The sequence below is a fragment of the Ochotona curzoniae genome, unplaced genomic scaffold (assembly GCF_017591425.1).
Source record: "Ochotona curzoniae isolate NIBS_2020 unplaced genomic scaffold, NIBS_Ocur_1.0 contig_1274, whole genome shotgun sequence".
In the NCBI taxonomy this organism is placed as follows: domain Eukaryota; kingdom Metazoa; phylum Chordata; class Mammalia; order Lagomorpha; family Ochotonidae; genus Ochotona; species Ochotona curzoniae.
The window spans coordinates 27,673,368-27,692,348 of NW_024465023.1; the positions used below are offsets into that span (position 1 = coordinate 27,673,368).

The 18,981-nt window shown below is 39.1% G+C and overlaps 1 protein-coding gene across 1 annotated transcript in view; it reads right to left on the bottom strand.

The window, feature by feature from the left end:
• Positions 1 to 1,410: 1,410 nt before the first annotated feature.
• Positions 1,411 to 18,981, bottom strand: part of PHEX (phosphate regulating endopeptidase homolog X-linked) — a 190,010-nt gene continuing 172,439 nt past the window's right edge. Inside the window, exons 18-22 of the mRNA XM_041002049.1 lie at positions 16,887 to 17,017; positions 10,581 to 10,646; positions 9,163 to 9,267; positions 4,491 to 4,567; positions 1,411 to 1,766 (exon numbers count right to left, since the gene is read on the bottom strand). Of these exons, the coding sequence (XP_040857983.1) occupies positions 1,664 to 1,766; positions 4,491 to 4,567; positions 9,163 to 9,267; positions 10,581 to 10,646; positions 16,887 to 17,017 (482 nt within the window). The 3' untranslated portion in view covers positions 1,411 to 1,663. The remainder of the gene's footprint in view (positions 1,767 to 4,490; positions 4,568 to 9,162; positions 9,268 to 10,580; positions 10,647 to 16,886; positions 17,018 to 18,981) is intronic.

Here is an 18,981-nt window from a genome sequence, read left to right on the forward strand (position 1 = left end):
CTGAACTAGCCCACTTAACCCAGACGTTGGAGGAATGCCTATTTTAAGTAACAGGTAACTGCTTTAATGCCAATATCATTTTGTCATGCATACATCCACATAAAGAGATACAGGAGGTCACTTCAAATGGGGAAGCTCTAAGGGCCAAAGACATGGTACTACTCTCTTCTTGCAAGCTTTTCAGAAAACTTACAGTGAAAATTATGTTCCTTTGGCCTATGCAAGGAACTTATAAATAAATCAATATCCTAAAATATCATTAATCAAAAAGCTTTTCACAAAAGCTTTACTAAGAAAGCTTCCATTAACTAAGAAAAAAAATAGAAACAGAATGTTTTATTTGTTTTATTGTCCTCAATGTTTTATTTGTTCTTCGCACTAAAGGGAAATGAAAGCTATATGTCCCTAGTGGAGAATAAAACTGTTCTAAAGTTCTCCTCTTCAGGCCTGTTCACTTCTGAATCAGGGGCATGCACAGAAGTGCCAAGTAGTGAAACAAAATGGTATTAAGATATAGAAAAATGTTCAGCAGACAACCACAGGGGTTCACAGACTTGGATAACAATTGTAAAGGTTATGTCTCCTACTTTCCCTGTTGTATGATCAGGAGCTTTTACTGCTGCTGAGAATGAACAATATAGTCCTCTTCTATTTATATACTCAACCCCTCTGCCTAGCAATCCTTCTACTAGATTTCTGCATGCTGATTTGAACAGGGCAATCAGCTACATCAGACTCAAGTTGTGAGGAACCTTTTCATTTCAATCAACTCCAAATACAAAGGCAAGAACTTCAGCAAATATTTCAAGTTATAGATCCAACATATTCCCCATTTAATACCTTAGCATTGATAAATGCTGTGGGGCTGGTATCACAGCGTACTAGGCTAAGCTTTTACATATGGTGCTGGCATCCCATTTGGACACTGGTTCAAGTCAGGGCTACTCCATTTCTAATGCAGCTCCCTGCTTATTGCCTGGGAAAGCAGAGGAGGATGGCTCAAGTCCTTGGGCATCTGCACCCACATGGATGATCTGGAGGAAGCACCTAGCTTCAGACTGGCTCAGCTACAGCTATTTTGATTATTTGGGGAGTGAACCAGTGGATGAAAGACCTTACTCTCTGTCTCTCCTCTTTATGACCCTATCTTTCCAATAAAAACAAATCCGTAAAAAAGAGAAAGTGCTGTGTAATAATTATCTCTAAAATCTCCCACCACTTTCCACAAAGAAGCAAGACCTCCCAGGTATCTGTGCACACATCTTCACCACTGAGAGTTACAAGTTTAACAAAGTGAATTTACATGGATACACTCTTCTTGGGACTCCTGCAGAACTATGGATTGAAATGATATGGACCACTTAGCTGTGACTAACACACTACAGTGAACAACCCAGCAGGTAGCATTTGAACAAAAGTTGTCTAGGGATTTTTTTGTTGTTGTTGCTTTGGTTTTCTAAAGAAGCAAACGTGGTTCATTTAATCTATTCCATTTTTTTAAAGCCCTACAACTTTGAACAGATCTAACCAAATAGTGAGAATGCATTAAAATGAAAGTCCTTAGGGGAACACAGGCCTAAAGCCATGTACGATGAGTGTCCAGCACCACTTCTGCTTCCACTGTGCGATGGCTCTCTCAGAGTGGCAGAAACCAGCATTGCCGCTACCAGAGCCGGCAGGAGTCCATGCCTCTGTTCATTGTGGAATTGGGTGGACAGTTAAAAGCTTTCTGGAATTCTTCAAAGTTACTAATTGCACCATTAACCCTGAAAAAAAAAAGAGCAGAGCACATGTCATTGAATTCTTCTACATCAACACGCTCTGGATAAAATTGTAGCAGTATATTTCTAGAAGGGTCACCGAAGAGGTTTATAAAAAACCCACATGGTAGAGTTCCAAAGAAATGAACAAAGCTAAGACTTGAACCATCATTTACCCAGTCCCAGGCAAATAAATGTCTACTGAATTTCAACACTCTTCAAATCCTTGTAAAATGGTATCATTGCCAATATTTTGTTTATTTAATTTCCTAAACATTTATGAAAAAGTGTAATTGGCACAAAACGCACCAATCTTAAATGTAGACATCACTTTCTGACATGTGTCTGTAGAGCCATGTTACTCCAGCTAGACAGAGACATGGATGTTTTCAGAAAGCTTTCTTCTGTGCACTACCGATAGCACCTCCAGATCACCAGTACTCTGGCCTCTATCTGGAACCTGTGATGTACAGTCTTTCATCTTTGACTTTCTTCATAAACCGTCATTTATGTTGTTGCATTTCTGTTAGTTATTTTCAAGTTTATAAATAAGCTCCATTGGGTATTAATTAAAACACAATGGCAGGTAGAAAAAAATAATAATTACAAAAAAAAATTAAGGAAATAAAAAAACAGGGTCCAGCGTGCTGGCTAGTGGCTAAAGTCCTCGCCTTGAATGCACTGGGATCCCATATGGGCACCAGTGCTAATCCCGGCAGCCCCACTTTCCATCCAGCTCCCTGCCTGTGGCCTGAGAAAGCAGTGGAGTACGGCCCAAAGCCTTGCGACCCTGCACCCATGTGGGAGACCTGGAGGAACTTCTTGGCTCCTGGCTTCAGATCGGTGCAGTACCAGCCGTTGCACTCACTTGGGGAGTGAATCAATGGATAGAAGATCTTCCTCTCTGTCTCTCCTCCTCTGTGTATATCTGACTTTGCAATAAAAAATAAATAAAACTTTTTTAAAAACCAGAATTCCTTCAATCTGCAAAAACATTTTCTCCAAATTCCTATTGGCTTTGGAGACTCATGTTTAACTGGGAATTGGCTAGCACAAATAGCTAATGGATACTATCTACATGCCACAAATGAGTAATCCTTCACTGGAATTAGGTCCAACAATCTGGTGTTCTTACAAGTTTCCAATTCAGTAAAGACCATGAATTCCTACTGAGCACTTTGATTGTGACTGCCTTCTGGAAGTAGTATTTCCATTGTGTTATTTCTGCTGCACTTAAAATCGATAGTTACTGCAGACACCAGTAATAAGCCAGGCAAAGAAACTCTCTCTTCATTTACTTCTTACCCAACCACATGTTCAGAAGGTTGGATATAGACTCAGTGTCCCCAGTCACTGACCATTTCCTCCCTAATGACTTTGTTACCTATGGGCATAGAACAAATGTAACATCTTGACATCCGAAAGAATCTTCCTAACCTCTTGTGTTTTAATGAGATGTACAACTAGGCATGCATATTTCATAGTGAGATTCACCCTAGGCAAGTGATAAAGATAGAATATTGCTGATAATTAGTAAATATATTCTGTCAGTTATCCGCTAAACTTCAACATTATAGGCAACTAGTTAGTAAGAGGAAATTTGACACTAAAAACTTATCTGTTGCACAATTAATCCATTCTGTGGCTTCATCCACACCAATTGTCAGTGGGAGCACATTTTAGTCCATTAGAGACTGTCAGTTTTCATGACAGTTTAGCCCAGTGGGGGAGAATTTCCAACATAGTGATTAGATTTTTGTACTGGTGGGTAATTTATAGTCAATTTCCGAAGCACTTCTAAGGCAAGGTTTTGGAATAAGATTTTTAAATGCTCACACAGGAAAAAAATCATAGATGCCTTTCCTGAAATGTGTTAATGGTTTGTTCAAATATTAAGTATACGGATATGCAGGTAATATAATATGTTCTGGGAAAAGAATGATTACAAATTGTTATGGTTTCTTCAATTTAGCAATATACTTAAATGTCCTCAACTATAGACAGTTTCTCTCAAACTACAGACCTAGCATAGACTAATATTAACTTTAGCTTTATTTTTACTTAATGTTTTGTGTTGTGATAATGAGATTAATTAATAAATTTCTCCACACAAATAAGCAACTATCTCATGCTAAAAGCTAAACTATAGTGACTGATTCTAAAAGTGAGTTAGAAGTGCTAAATAAAAACCATATAGCTTCCTTTGTTTTTGAAGCAATTCCAGAAAGTAGGCATCTATACATGTTGGTTGACTACACAAGAAAAAAAATGCACTAAAAAACATACTCTTTAACACAAAACCAGCCACAATAAAGTGAATACATGGGTTTACTGAATACATGTGGTGGTCCTGGCACTCATAAATTGCTCTCTCAAAAACTGGAAATTAGTAAGTGGTATCCATTATTAAAAGTGTGATTTGGATTCTAAATGAACTTTACTGTCCAGTAGTCTCCTGGATTTCTTGATATCACACTACACTAGAGGTACATACAAGTACCCATTAGCAGAGGTTGAGTTGGGAGGACACTGACTAAATAAGTTTACTACTACTATTAAAGAAAAAAATACATTATTTCTGATTAGCCAGATTTTTTCCCTGATACTGGAGACAGATTCACAATACAGGATTTTGTTCAGATCACATACCTAGTCATATACAGGAATGGCAAATCTGGGAGGAGGAGGGGGCATGACATGCAAGGTGAAAAATAAATGTCACCCATTTACCTAAACTGAGGTGGGCTGTGAGCACCAATTTGGATTTGTTCCCTGGCAGCCTCTGGCCTGTAGGAATTGCACCTCACCTAGAAGAAGAAAAGCATTCCAATAAATATGCTTCCATTCCAATAACACACTTTCAACTGTCTTAACTGCTCCAAATTATCCAGAAGAATAATTTCAGAATCAATGGATAATAAATAGTTTTAGTAAATCAGATAAAACCTTCATTAGAAGCAACATCTATTGTTCTAATTCCTGGAGTAGAACGTTTTATCAATATGAATAATTCTACAATTTTAGTAAATTAGGAACGTTTCCAGATAAGTGCTTTAAATCAACAGAATTGCATATGTGCCCGGGCATGAATCGACCAATGTATTCATCCAATTAATTTAATGCTTGAAATAGCCCTTATCAAATTTAGTCAGACTCATTCAAGTCAATGAAATGAATCAGCCACCCATAATTGGGTATGGTCATGAAAAGTTAGCATTCTGCCTGCTGGATGCACTGCTTGCTGTGCCCTAATCCAGCCTGGGAGGTTTACATCTCCAGCTTCTCTGAAGTTCAGTACAGCCACTGAAATGCGAGCAGAAGTGATACATGTCACTTCCTGGCAGAAGCTTTAAAAACCTGAAAGAAGTTTTCAGAGCCTTCAGGGTAGGGGCACATTTTCTCATATTTCTTTCCTGCATCTATGGTGAACATGGAAGTATGTGTCAAGTGAAGACCCCAAAACTCAAGTCCCACCACGCAGCATGAACAGTTACGCTTTCCATGTGTTATTTCTACAGCCTAATCTGCTTAATCCTGAAGTCTGAGCCGAACTAGGACATATGAATATAATGGGAAATTCTCAGTGGAGAAGGAAGTGGGCGCAAACATGTTTGTTTACAAGGGAGCAAAGCTAAGATATTCAATTTGGCTGGAATGCCTGGTGTGCTTGGGCAGCAGCGAGCAATCAGAAGGGAGAGATAGACACCTGCTTTATGAAGTATTCAACAACAAGCCAAGTGCCTAAACTAGACATTGTTCTTCAGCAGGAAGATAAAACCCATATTTTAAAATGATATGCCTGGCAAAGTTATATAGTTTAAAGAGGAAACTACAGATGAGATAGAAGATTATTTATAAGCACTAAGAAGGTACTCAGTGAATGGCCACTAAATAAGTATAAATGGAAATAAAAAGCAATAGAATGAAGAGGAGAAAAGTTGCAGAGAAAATTGACAGAGGCAACAACAGGGACACAGGTAGCATCTACTGCTTTAGATCAAGGTAAACCATCAGTCATCATGGTTCTTAATTTGACTTTCAAGATGTTTTTGTAATGTGATTCCTTCATTTCTTTGGGAGCTAGTTAATGTAAAGTTGCTTCTTGCATTCAATCTTACCTCATTTCTTCTTAAATTATATTGTCTTTGCTGCATATATCAATTAAGAGATTTCTGAAAATACATTATGGTTTTTACTGTTTTTCTAGTAACATCCCAGATGAGAAAATAAATTCACTTCCTAGATGCAGCCTTAATCTTTCATATGAAAGACTAAAAATCTCCTTAGTATGTCAGTCAGAAAAGCTCCAAGATAAATTTCTCATGAGTGACATAAAATGTCTTTCCACTTTTTTTCCTTAGATATCTATAGCTTAAAATTAAGTCAGATATGGTTTGGCATTATATTTGGAAACATATTAAAATTATAACATCATTATTAATTAGCTTGCTTTATCTAAAAGAAATAGTGTGCACTAGGATGTAAGTAGGAACTGATGGATTCTTGTACTCTGTACTCTATAGCAGGGTCAGCAAACTTTTCTGGAAACATTGTAAGAAATATAGGCTTTGAAGACTGGTAAATTCCCCCCTTTGAACTATTTCATTTTGTTACTGTAGCATGAAAGCAACTACAAACACTGGAATAAATGAAAGAACATGGCTGGTTTAAAAGAAGACACTATTTATAAAAACAGGCAGCAGACCAGGTTTGCCAACCCTGACTCTGGATCTTACTATTATTATAGCTTGCTTATCTTAAATAGCTGACCCAGTATGGACCAAAAAGGAGGCCTTCTTGCCAAATTGTGTTAGTCTTATCTATTTTGAGCAACTGAACTAAAATTATCAAGTGTATTTAATATACCAGAACATCTTTGTCGGGTGCTATGGAGATACAGCCAGGGTAAGAATCCAAATGATCAGCCATAGAGATAAAACTAAAATCTCGTACATTTTGAGAGCAATTAAGTACTCAGCTGCACAGTAATGAAAGTAAGTGTAAAAGGATTTGGATACAAAAGAAAATAATGAGGACTAGAGTCCTTGGGGAAGAGTTTATCAAAGATGCAGAGGAGGTGAAACTCGACATGGATCTAAGGATGAAGCTGGAATTGAATTACTTGCTGGGGAAGCGCAGGGAGGCAATCACCATATTGAAGGAAAATCTGAAGAAAAGCCACATAAACTGTACTTGACACTATGGCATAGCTTCTTGCCTAAGGCAGTTTTTCTCAACTAATAGAGCTGTGAGAAATAAAAACAGGTTGGCTGGAGGTGGATAGGCCTAAACATTTTGGTAAGCAGATGGAGATGCCCAGCCTCAATGAGGTAGGCACTGGGGAGACACTGAAATTATTTTTATCAGACCAGTAATAAAAATAGAAGTGTAATTTCTACAGCTTGTAAAACAGTGGTGAGACAGGCTAAAGTCAGGAAAACACCAGGATAGTTGGGGCAATCCAGAGAAGAAGATATCAAGGTTTAGCCTATAGTTGATTATATAGCATAATGAGGATAATGTGGAAAGAATATTTCCATTCCCCCACCCCGCTCCCCAAATTCATGTTAAAATCAAAATCGCATCATCTTTGGAGCTGAGTCCTTTGAAAAGCAACTAAGGACTTGTCATAAGGACTTGCACTCTTACAGGAAGAAGACAGAGAACTACCTAGCTCTTTCCACCACTTGAGGACCCAGCAAAAAAACAAAAAAAAAGTCAGCAATTTGCAATCTGGATGAGAATCTGATACCACCCCAACTCTGTTCTTAGGCTATTTATACCGTTTCCAACCCCCTCCCCAGTATATTGTATTGTTGTTACAGTGATCCAAAACACCTAAAACAGGGGAGAAAGGTTGGATCAGGAAAGCTTTTAAGAGGATGAAGCATCTAGGATGGGTACATAAAATATTCCCTAAAAATCTCAACTTTCAAACCAGGAATACCCAGAGAATTCAGGTGTATTGACAGAAATGCGAAAACTGAAAAAGAAAGTTGTTTTGTTGATGCCTACAGCTTTGTGGGAGGGCGTCAGGTTAATCTATGTCCATTTCCTTAGAATTATTCTACCAGCTTTATGAAATAGGAGACCTCATAGAGGTGAGAATCTTTTGACCCGAATCTTCAGTAGAATAGTTGGGTGCATATGAGCTTATAGCAGAATGAATGCACAACTTTAGGAACAAAATATGGCAATGATGAAAACTTTTCTCTATCTTGGGGTGCGCGCGCGCACACACACACACACACACACACACACACACACACACACACACACACACACACAGCCACTGTGAGGCCCCATACACTAGAACTAGAACTTTCACTGGCCCATTCTTTAAAATGTTGCCTGTATGTTTGTGATGCCAATGAGTGCAGTAAGCAGTAATTAATGACTGAACTTTGTCTCATTAGCCATATAGACTCAGAATTGTGCCTTATTTGGTGCACATCTTCTTTTCAGTCTCTGCTCTAACAATGCACTGGTCTCACAGAAGTGTGGCTCCACTCTGCTTGCCTTTGTTCTTATTTTAACTGTAGAAGTCATGACAACTTCACAGGCCAGCTGGGAACATACACGTAGAGCGTGGTGGGATAGTCAGCAAAGGGGAAAGAAAAAGTTCAAATGCATGAAAATCAAATAATGAGTTACTAGAAATGATTATAAATAATAATGCATTCATTAAGAAGTCAAGATAAAGGCACGTATCGTGGAGTAGTGTAAGCCACCACATGCAATATTAGTATCCTATATGGATACTGGTTCATGTCCTGACTGCTCCATTTCTTATTCAGCTCCCTTCTTATGGCTTGGGAAAGCAGTGGAGGATGGCCGAAGGCTTAGGGCCCCTGCACCCATACCAGAGACCTGGAAAAAGTTCCTTGTTTCTGGCTTTGAACCTGCCCATCTCTGGCTGTTGTGGCTATTTGGGGAGCTAATGAACAGACGGAAATCCTCTCTGTGTGTCTCTCCTAGTCTCTGCAACTCTGCCTTTCAAATAAAAATAAGATAAATCTTTTAAAAACGTTAACATAGAATGAAGAACTGGTAGTTGAATTGTTGGCAAGTGAATTACGAACCCATTTAACAAAAAAACTGTCAAAAATTAATTTAATAAGTTAGTTATCTCCCATAGAACATTAAAGAGGAAAAAAAAATTTATCCTGAAAACAAACAGCAAACTAAACTGTTAGCTAAACTGTCAAAAATTAATTTAATTAGTTAGTTATCTCCCATAGAACATTAAAGAGAAAAAAAAAATTTATCCTGAAAACAAACAGCAAACTAAACTGTTAGCTAAAATAAAAGGCATGCCAGTAAGCTTTTGTTCTAGACCTTTGATGAAAGGAACAGGCGAGCCACACATTTCCTCCTGATAGCCCTCCCTCTGCATACTTACATGGGCATAGCTCAGGAAGAAAAGTTGGTTGTTGGTGAATGAGATACCAGGGAGAAGAGGCTCCTCAACTCCCTGCCTTTTGTCGTCTATCCATTTCCTGTAAGCCTAGTGAGAGAAGTAGAATAGATAAGTCCCCACCAAGATGCTTTCTTCTCTCTCCTCATCTAGTGCACAACTATGAAACAGATCGCACTATCATGTGGGAAATGCACTATATCAACTTTGCTTTGAGGAAAACACCACCTGTGGGCAGGCATTTGGGCCAGCTCTTGAGATGCACACACCCCATAGCAGAGTGCCGGGGTTAGATTCCAGTCTGCTGCTCCTGCTGATGCTCCAGTAATTAAGCCACTGCCATCCACGTGGAAGACCCAGATAAGAGTTCCTGGCTTCCAACTCCAGTCCCAAGGGATTAGTGCTGGCACTTGGGGAGCATGCTGGCAGATGGGGGAACTCATTCATTTATTTTCTTTCTCTCTCTTTCTCTCTCTCTCCCTCCCTCCCTCCCTCTCTCCTTCTCTCCCTCCCTCTCCTATTTACACCCCCTGTTTCTGAAATAAAAAATACTAAAAGGAGAAAAAAAATAAAGAAAGAAAACATCTTGAAGAAATACAAGCTAACATCCTATTGCTTAACTGTGAGGCAGGTACATCTGCAAAAAAATAAAATACCTTACATTCAATGGATAACAAAGCAGATGGGATGGAGTATTCAGATGTTAAATAACTGCTACATTTTTTAAGCTGTTCTTACTACTACCAGGGACAAGTAAATCTAACACAGTGGTAAGACCCCTATGGCAATATATTTTGGTGCCAATATATTATCAAGTTTTGACTTTACCAAGAAAGAAGAAATCCTATCATATTCTATCATTATCATTTCACAAAATAAAAAAATATTTCAATTGAACTACAGCAAAGATATGGCCTGAGAGAAACAGTCAGGCCTTTACACTGAATGCATGTAGCTTTATATAAAAAAAAAACCTTTTCATATTATCTTTATCTTTTTCATTTAACCATGTGCCAGTGGATGACACAAACATTATCATGGACTCCTCTCCCCAGTGTATGTGACCCTTGGCATTTGAAAAGAAAATTAGAAGGTCCACTTTAGAGAGTGCTGTACTCAAAGAAAACTCATACGAATGTAGCCCTCAGGAGATTTCTGTAGCATAATTGGATATACTTGTGAATCTATTTCTGAAATCCATTCTTTAAATATATGATTCCTAATAAGAAATATTATTTTTAGGATGGCTTTGCACCACCCTCCTAAAAGAAAAACAGTGTACCCCTAGTCATATAATAGAGACAATATAAAGCTACAACTCTATTTACAGAAAGGCCATAATAGCTAACTCCTCAAGAGTATGGCTACACTGTAAGCTCATACAGCAGACACAGTATACACACCCTAAATGCTTCCCGTAGGCCTCCATTGTCAGCAATATTTTCTCCCAGGGTCCTCTTCCCTTTCACCTGTCAAAAAGAAGGAAAAAGTGTTTCACGGTCAACTATCATTCACTAAGAGGCATAAATAATATAGCAAGCAAAAGTGCCATATTCTAAGGAGAAAATCACATTCAGTAAATTGGAGGAAGTCATAATATATTATGAGATGGCAAACTAACACAAGGAAGGTGTTTCTGAATATCACAGTCTCCATTTTATTATGCTACACATGCCTTTCTCACCTACCTCTTTATTCTCATCAACTTAGCCATCTCCAATAAAAATGGTAACAATATTCTGAGTGGCTCCAGTTTAACAGGAAAAAACAGAAACATCAATACATACAATACTTTCTCAAATTACCTGACATTATTTGAATATTCTCATTTTGCCTGTGCTTCCAAAAAATGTAGCATCCACACAGGAGTAAGATTTTTGGACTAATCATCATCATTCCACCTTCAGCAATTTCCATGAAAAATTAAAAGGAGAAGAGTTCTCCAGGGAAACAAAAATCAAATCAAAGAAATGCAGACTGCAAGGTCAAGGTTTGCAATATGTATGACAACCAGCCAAGCATGGCGAAGAAAGTCTTCCCAACACTTGAAAAGTCTTTCTTACAATCTTAAATGAGTTAGGGCAAAAACATTCTAAATCAATACAGTCCACAAGCCAAATCCAAGCTACTGCTTGATTCTGTATAAACTGCAAGGTAGGATTCTATTTTATATTTTTAAATGACCAAGGGCAAAAATCCAAGGCATAATATTTTGTGGCATGTGAAAATTGCATAAAACTTAAATTTTAGTACTGATAAATCATGTTTTATTGGCACACTGCCAGGCTCATCCTATGCATACTGTCCGTGGCTACTCTCTTGCTGCTCAGGCAGAGCTGAAAGTTGCAACAGAGAACATATACCTCACAAAGCCTGAATCATTTACTCTTTGCCCCTTTACAGTAAAGTAAGCTGACCCCTGTGTAATAGGCAGAATAACAGCCTCCCAAAGATACCTATTATCTATGGAATCTGTGCCTGTCTTACTTTACAATGTCAAGAGGAACTTTATTCCAGATTTTATACACATAGTCCCAATGTGATTACAAGGACCCTTTAAAAGAGAAAACGGAAAACAGGAGAATAATGCAATGAGAGGAGACTCCATCAGCTACTGCTGATGTTGCAGAAGGGACCACCAGCCAAGGAATCCAGGCAGCCTCTAAAAGCTGGAAAAGTCATGGAAGTACAGGTCCTCCCACCAGAGCCTGCTGAAAGGTACACAGCTCTGCTGATGCTTTGGTTAGGAGGAACTGACACCTCTGTCAAACTTCTCACACACAGACTGCATGGTAACAAAGAAGTGTATCTTCTAGCTACTAAGTTTGTGGTAATTTGCAATAACAACAGGAAACTTAATACAGTGTTTTGTGAATTTTCAAACCATAGATTCTGTGGATTCTTTACCCTGAAACACTCCAAACACCCAGTTATTCACTGATACCAATGGAAAAAAGCACACAAATGTTTGGAAAAGATTTTTCATGTAATCACGAAGGTCCCTACAGTTGCCATTCCTATTTTACATGTATTCTCTTACTACAGTCCTATGAGCTAAGTGGAATTAGCACCATCTTTCTTGAGCAAATAAAGATTTAAAGCTCAGAATGTAAGATGTTACTGGCACCCTGCTGGAACCCTTTTTCTATCTATAACTATGGATCCATTGCTGCAAATTCTACCAGCTCAACATATAGGAGTCCCCTCAGGCAGACACTAATGGGAGGTCACACCCTCCTTCCTTCTATGTCCTCCTGAAACCACAAGTTTTCCTCACTCCCTTACAGAATGCTTCTAAAACTACTTCCTCAGTAAGGGACTGGCGTTGGTAATCCCTTTGGGGGCTCTGCATCTAGCAAACCTAAAGCAAACCCTGCACTTCTTGCACCAGGATTCCCACCTCAGTAGTCTTCTGGCGCCAGAGCCTTGGCTCTCTAATGAGTTACCCTCTCAAGTGGCAGCCCTCCCGATGCTTACACTTCGATCTGCTGCTGCTGCTGGAACTGATTCTCCTTCCTCTTACATGAAGCTTTCTATCCAAATGAGACTCTGGGAGACCATCACCTCCTTGGTTCCTCATATTGTTAATGGTCTCAGTGGAGCGAGGGGGTCTAGGCTGGATCTCTGCGGATGTGACTAGCACTAACTGTTCACTTGTGGGATGCCATGGCTAAGCTCCCCTCACTTGACAGCAAGATTCAGGCTAGCATAGTACCTCCTGAGTGAGGAGAATATGGGTCATCACAGATTTGCCTGCCTATGTCCAGGGCCTTCTAAAGCATCCCTTCTGCTTGTTCTGCTCAGCCCTGCGACACTGAAGCCTCCCCAGTCTGAGAACTACCGTGCTGGGAAGTAGAGAAGGAAACTTCCCAGCCAACTCTGCCCATTGAATTTCCTCTGTCACCATACTACTAAAGGTCCATTTCCCCATTAATAAAACAGAGATAGTGGAATGGAATCACTTCTAGATTCAGTAATCAAATGCTATGATTCAATATTCAAAACCCTATAAAATTCACACCAACAAATCATTGAGTAAAATTAAGAGGATTACAAAAACCCCTAGAACATTTTTTCAGCATCTTTGTGAGAACAATACCATGTTACTGAACTTCTTGCCAGAGCCCGTTGCTAAAACAGATTCATACTTATTTTCATAAACCTGTATCCTTCAGGTTGTTGGAAAATCATGGATGCTTCTTCCATACTAACCATGACGAGTGAATAATGTATTTATTTAAGGTTTAATTATATTCTATGTGCCCCATTATGCAGCCACCTCAGACATATGCAAATGCTAACCTGATTCCCAATTTTGATGGGTTTGGGAAAACTTAAAAACTAAATATATGTGCACATGAGGAAAATTTCTATTCTTTGTAATTAAGTTACTGGCTTACAGGCACATAAAGAAAGAGAAATACATATACAATGAGATCCTACAAACATGTACAGCCCCATAGTCTCTGGTTCAGTTTTTACTAAGGTGAGGGCCCTTGTGAGTATGTCACAAAGGATCTAGAATATTAAGAGCTTTTTATCAAGCCTTTCTGTGTGTAAGAGGCATCAGGCCAGTGCTTCACTTTACTTCAGTGCATTCTTACTCAAACTAATGGGTTCAGAAATATTGACATATTTCATTGAAGAAAATGCTGAAACCCAGGAACCTTAAGTATCATTCCCTAGTTCCTAAAACCAATAAGATGAACCCACCGATACTAGAACCCTTCTATTAGACTTTATGTGAAGCAACATATGAGAGTACTTCAAGTTTATGGAGGGGTAAGCATCTGGCCTAGAAGTCAAGAGACCCATACCCCATATCAGAATGTCTGGGCTTAAGTCCCAGCTTAGCCTGCCATCGCCAGCTTTCCACCAGAGCATATTCTGAGAGGCAGAAGTGAAGGCTCAAGCAATTGGTTTCCTGACCTCCATCGGGCAGACCAGGATTGTGTCCGCAGCCTCTGACTTCAGCCCCAGCTCTAGCAGTCACAAGCGTAGAAGGAGTAGAGCAATGTGAGTCCACATTCCCACGTACGTTCTCACTTGCTCATGTGGCCTCTCTCTCAAATAAGTAAAATCATTTAAAAGCTTGTGAGAAAATGACGTTAAAAGATAACCTGATTGTGGTGCAAAGATGTTTAAAACCCATACTGTTTTCCATAACAGGCATTTCCATGAGCTTTTTTGAAGACCCTTCACATAATTTTTCAATGTAATAATCCATAAACTCAACACTGATTCACAGAAAAGGGACTTCACAAAAGGTCCATGTTGGGTTTGCTCATGTCACCACTGGAGATATTTAAAAATACATGGGTAGAAAATTGTTTTTGCAGAGCACCTTTCGGGAGCTAGAGAGAGCATTCAAGGCCAGGGACTCGTGCTACTCCATTTGGATGAGCTATGTGTAGGAACCAGAAGAACCAAGGCAGCATTTATGCCTTTTAAAAACACCTGTTGATTTTTACCTAATTTCTCATAAAATAGGGAAACAAACACCATGTATAATAGACCTGAGGCAAAGCAAGGAGTAGGATGTCTTCCTACCCCAGGCAAAGGATTGTTGTCCACAATTTAAACTGAATTTAAATTTTTCAATGAAAAAGTAATGATTCATTTTTTAGATGTATTTTTTTTAAAAGAGTTATAGAAAGGGAGAGAGAAGGAGAGAGAAAATATACCTGATTCACTCCCCAGATGGCCCAGCAGTCAGGACTAGGCCAGGCCAAAGCCAGGAGCTTCTTCCAGGTCTCCCACATGGGTAGTAGAGACCCCAGTGTTTTGGCTGCTTTCCCTAGACTCATGAGCAGGGAACTGGATTGGAAGTGGAGACGATGAGACCATAATGGGTCCCCCAATGAACGCTGGCATCACATGCCACAGGCAGAAGCTTTATCTCCATAATGCCAATCCCAATAATTCACTTTTAAAATAAGCAAAAGATCTGAGTAAATAATTCTCAAAAAATGCAAATAGAGTTTGGTAGGGGGAAGGAATCACAGTCTCTCTGAAATTGTACCATAAAATTCAAAATAAAAATAAAAAAATACAAATAGTAAATCATTATGCATAAAAACTTGTTGGGCCCGGTGCAGTAGCCTAGTAGCTAAAGGTCCTCACTTTGCATGTACCGGGATCCCATATGGGTGCTGGTTCTAATTCTGGCAGCCCCACTACCCATCCAGCTCCCTGCTTGTGGCCTGGGAAAGCAAAGGATGAAAGAAAGCCTTGGGACCCTGCACCCACATGAGAGACCTGGAAGAAGCTCCAAGCTCCTGGCTTTGGATCAACTCAGCACCAGCCATTGTAGTCACTTGGGGAGTGAATCATCAGATGGAAGATCTTCCTCTCTGTCTCTCCTCCATTCTGCATATCTGATTTTCCATTTTAAAAAAAGTAAAAAAAAAAAAAATCTTAAAAAAAAAAAAACTTCTTAGTATCTCTAGTTATCAGAGAAATGCAAATCGAAACCACAATGAGTTATCACCTCACCACAAATTTATCAGAATCAATCAGGCGCCTGCATTGTGGCACAGCAGGTTACTGACAGCATCCCAAACGGGCACAAGTCTATGTCTAAGGCTCCACTTCCTATACAGCTCTCTGCCAATGGAAATCAGTAGAAAATACCCAAAGCTTATGGGCCCCTGCACGCATGTGGAAGAAGCTTCTGGTTCCTGGTTTCAGATCAGGCCAACCCCCACACTTGTGGTCATCTGTGGACTGAACCAGAACATAAAATAGCTCTTTCTCTGTAAGTCTGAATTTCAAATAATTTTTAAAAAGAAATAACAAATGCTGCTGAGAAAACAGAGAAAAGAGAACTATATATGAACTGGGAGGAATGTAAATTAGTACAGCCATCTTAGAGAACGATACAGAGGTTTCTCAAAAAACAAATAAATAAATCTACCATATGACCCAGCATCTGTGTATCTTTGAAGGAAATGATATCAGCCTGTAAAAGAGAGATCTTCGCTTCCATGCTCACTAAAAGCACTATTCTCAATAGCCAAGATATGAAATATACCTAGATGTACATCAAGAATTGAATAGATAATGTGGTATATGTACACAATGGGATATTCATCCATAAAATAGAATTAAATCCGTTTACAGCAAAATTAATGAAATTGGAGGATATTATGTTGAGAGAAGTCAGTCATACAGAGAAAAAAATATATATGATTTTCTTTGCCTTATATGGAACATAAAATTAAGTCAATGTGAATGTAAAATAGTGAATACTAGAAACTGGGAGAGATGGGAAAGTGGGAAATAGAGAAAGGCTGCATAATGGGTACCAAATGCTCGGATACAAGGAATAATTTCTAATGTTCCACAGCACAATATGGTGACTACAGCTCACAAGAACTTTCCATATGTTTAATGAACAACTAGCAAAGGGCTAAAAATCTCCAAAGATAAAGATATGGCAAAGAAATGGAAATATTAACTACTTTGTTGTGATCAGTACATGCTGTAAGCATCAGCTAAACTATCACATTGTATTTCATCAATATGTATAATTACAGTATGCTGATATAATAGAGATAAATTACAATTTGTATGTCTAGCAAGTTCCCTGGGAAGGCAGATACTGTTGATTTCAGGGGGACACTTTGGAAACCAATGGTTTAAAGCAAGCTAATGCCCAAACAAAGAAAAATGACCCACAAGATATTCCTTTAACCAGTTGTACTCACATTCAAACCAGCTTTCTTCCAATAATAGTTGCTATATTGGTTAATCATGCACTTTGTTTTTTCTTTGAACTTTTCTTCTGAGTCCACAGACCACCAAGGATCTAGGTTTCCATTTTTATCATACTTTCTCCCTAGCAAGACAAGAAAGTTAAAAGATATTTGTGTTATTTGAAAACTAAAGTCTTCATCTTTCCTTCCCCTCACCTTGACAAGCCTTCAAAAAGCAGTCACAACAGCGAGAAACCTCTTCCTGAATCTAGCTGCTGCGTTCTCTCCATTGTCACAGGTTAATTGCACAAAGGGAAGAAAGGAGAAAGGCTGAAGAAGTTCTTTCCTTCTAAGGAACAACACATTTTTGGAATGAAATTCATCCATTTATGGCATGCACTAATCCTATCTAACCTTGGGTTTTCTCCTCATCTGACCCCAAGTGTTCTCTCATTTGTGAAATAAAATGGCTTTCATTCAAAAAGTCCTTGGAGGGAGTGACAGCACCATTATCAGTGAAATTCCAAATGATCCAAAGGAATAGCCCTGGTGAGTCATCCACACAGTGCGACCACAGACCCTGACTCAGCCCGATAGGAATCTGTTTCTTCCAAGTTGCCAGGAACTGAGGAACACATAAAACTTCTGTTATGAATCATTCCACAGCCCTCGATGTGGATGAAGACCCATCTGTCCTGCTTAGTCAAGGAAGATGGCTCAGAAAGAGAACTTACAACAAGAATGGAAATCTCCAAAACATAAAGGAAAAACATTTAGTAATACACACCTCCTTGCCACAAGGATTCTCTATACCCTTCACAACAGAATTTGCATTTATCTAGTTTCTGTGTTCAAATTTTCTACTGGAGCCAAAAAGCACAATTTAAATTTAATTATGCAGAACTCATTATTGAGCTGATAAGAAAAATCTCCTAAGAGCCAGCTTGTGTCCCAGTTGCTCCACTTCCTATCCAGCTCCCTGCTTGTGGCAGTAGAGCATGGCTCAAGGTCTTGGTATCCTGCACCCATGTGGGAGACCTGGAAGAGGCTCCTGGCTCCAAATCAGCTCAGCTCCAGCCATTGTGGCCATTTGGAAAGTGAACCAATTATTGGAAGATCTGTGTGTGTGTGTGTGTGTGTGTGTGTGTGTGTGTGTGTGTGTAAATCTGCCTTTCCAATAAAAATAAATAAATCTCAAAGAAAAAAAAAAGGAAAGAAAATCTCCTAAGCAAAGGCAATAACTGAAACCCCTAAAGGCTTAGCAAAGCTGCCTGCTACTGCCAACACTCTCTGAGATAATATGGAATCACTCTTTTCCACCAGCAACAATCGTTACTTGGTCACTGGGCACCTACTTACAGGTGCAATGTAGTCTTCTAGATACTGATTACAGGCTGAAATTGCCATCATTAGATTCCATCCTTTAACAGGAAATCCAGAAGTTTTCCAAACTGTACTGGGAGAGAACTGAACCTAAATTTCCCAGGAAGAAAATTCCAGAGTCATAAGGCCACTACCACCATCTTGTGTTGTTTTGCTAAGACTCTCCCCTCTGATGCACCAAATAGCCAAAGGCATAAAGTCAAGCTCTACTACAAGGCAGGTACATTTCAACAGGGAAGGGGAAGCCAAAGACACAAAATACACAGGTGTTTAAAGAAGGGCTGATGGGAGCTCAGGAAGAATCATCCAGAGAGAGGCTCTCTGGGCCTTGAATAAGCATCCCAGAAAGGATGTAGGAGACACTGCAGGTAGGCAGGGAAGCAAACGGTTACCTTTTACACTGTGTTGCCTTCGGCCCTCTGGGTTCCTGAATCTGCCTGTCAATCACTGTGTGTTTGTGAATAACATAGTAATTTTCTGCTAATTCTGAAGTTTCTGAGATTTCTTGAGGCTTTCCAATAGTGTTCCAAAGTTAAGGGAGGAAACAGTGCTGATTAAGAATGATGAGTACATAGAATTTTTAACTAAATGTTTAACATTTGTTCCCGATGATGTGCCCTCTCAAAGGTAATCATTTCTTTATGCCGTGATCTCCTCTTTCCTTTTCCTTAAATGTCATTAAGATGCACCATGTATTCTTCATTATACACTAAGAAAGCATAGT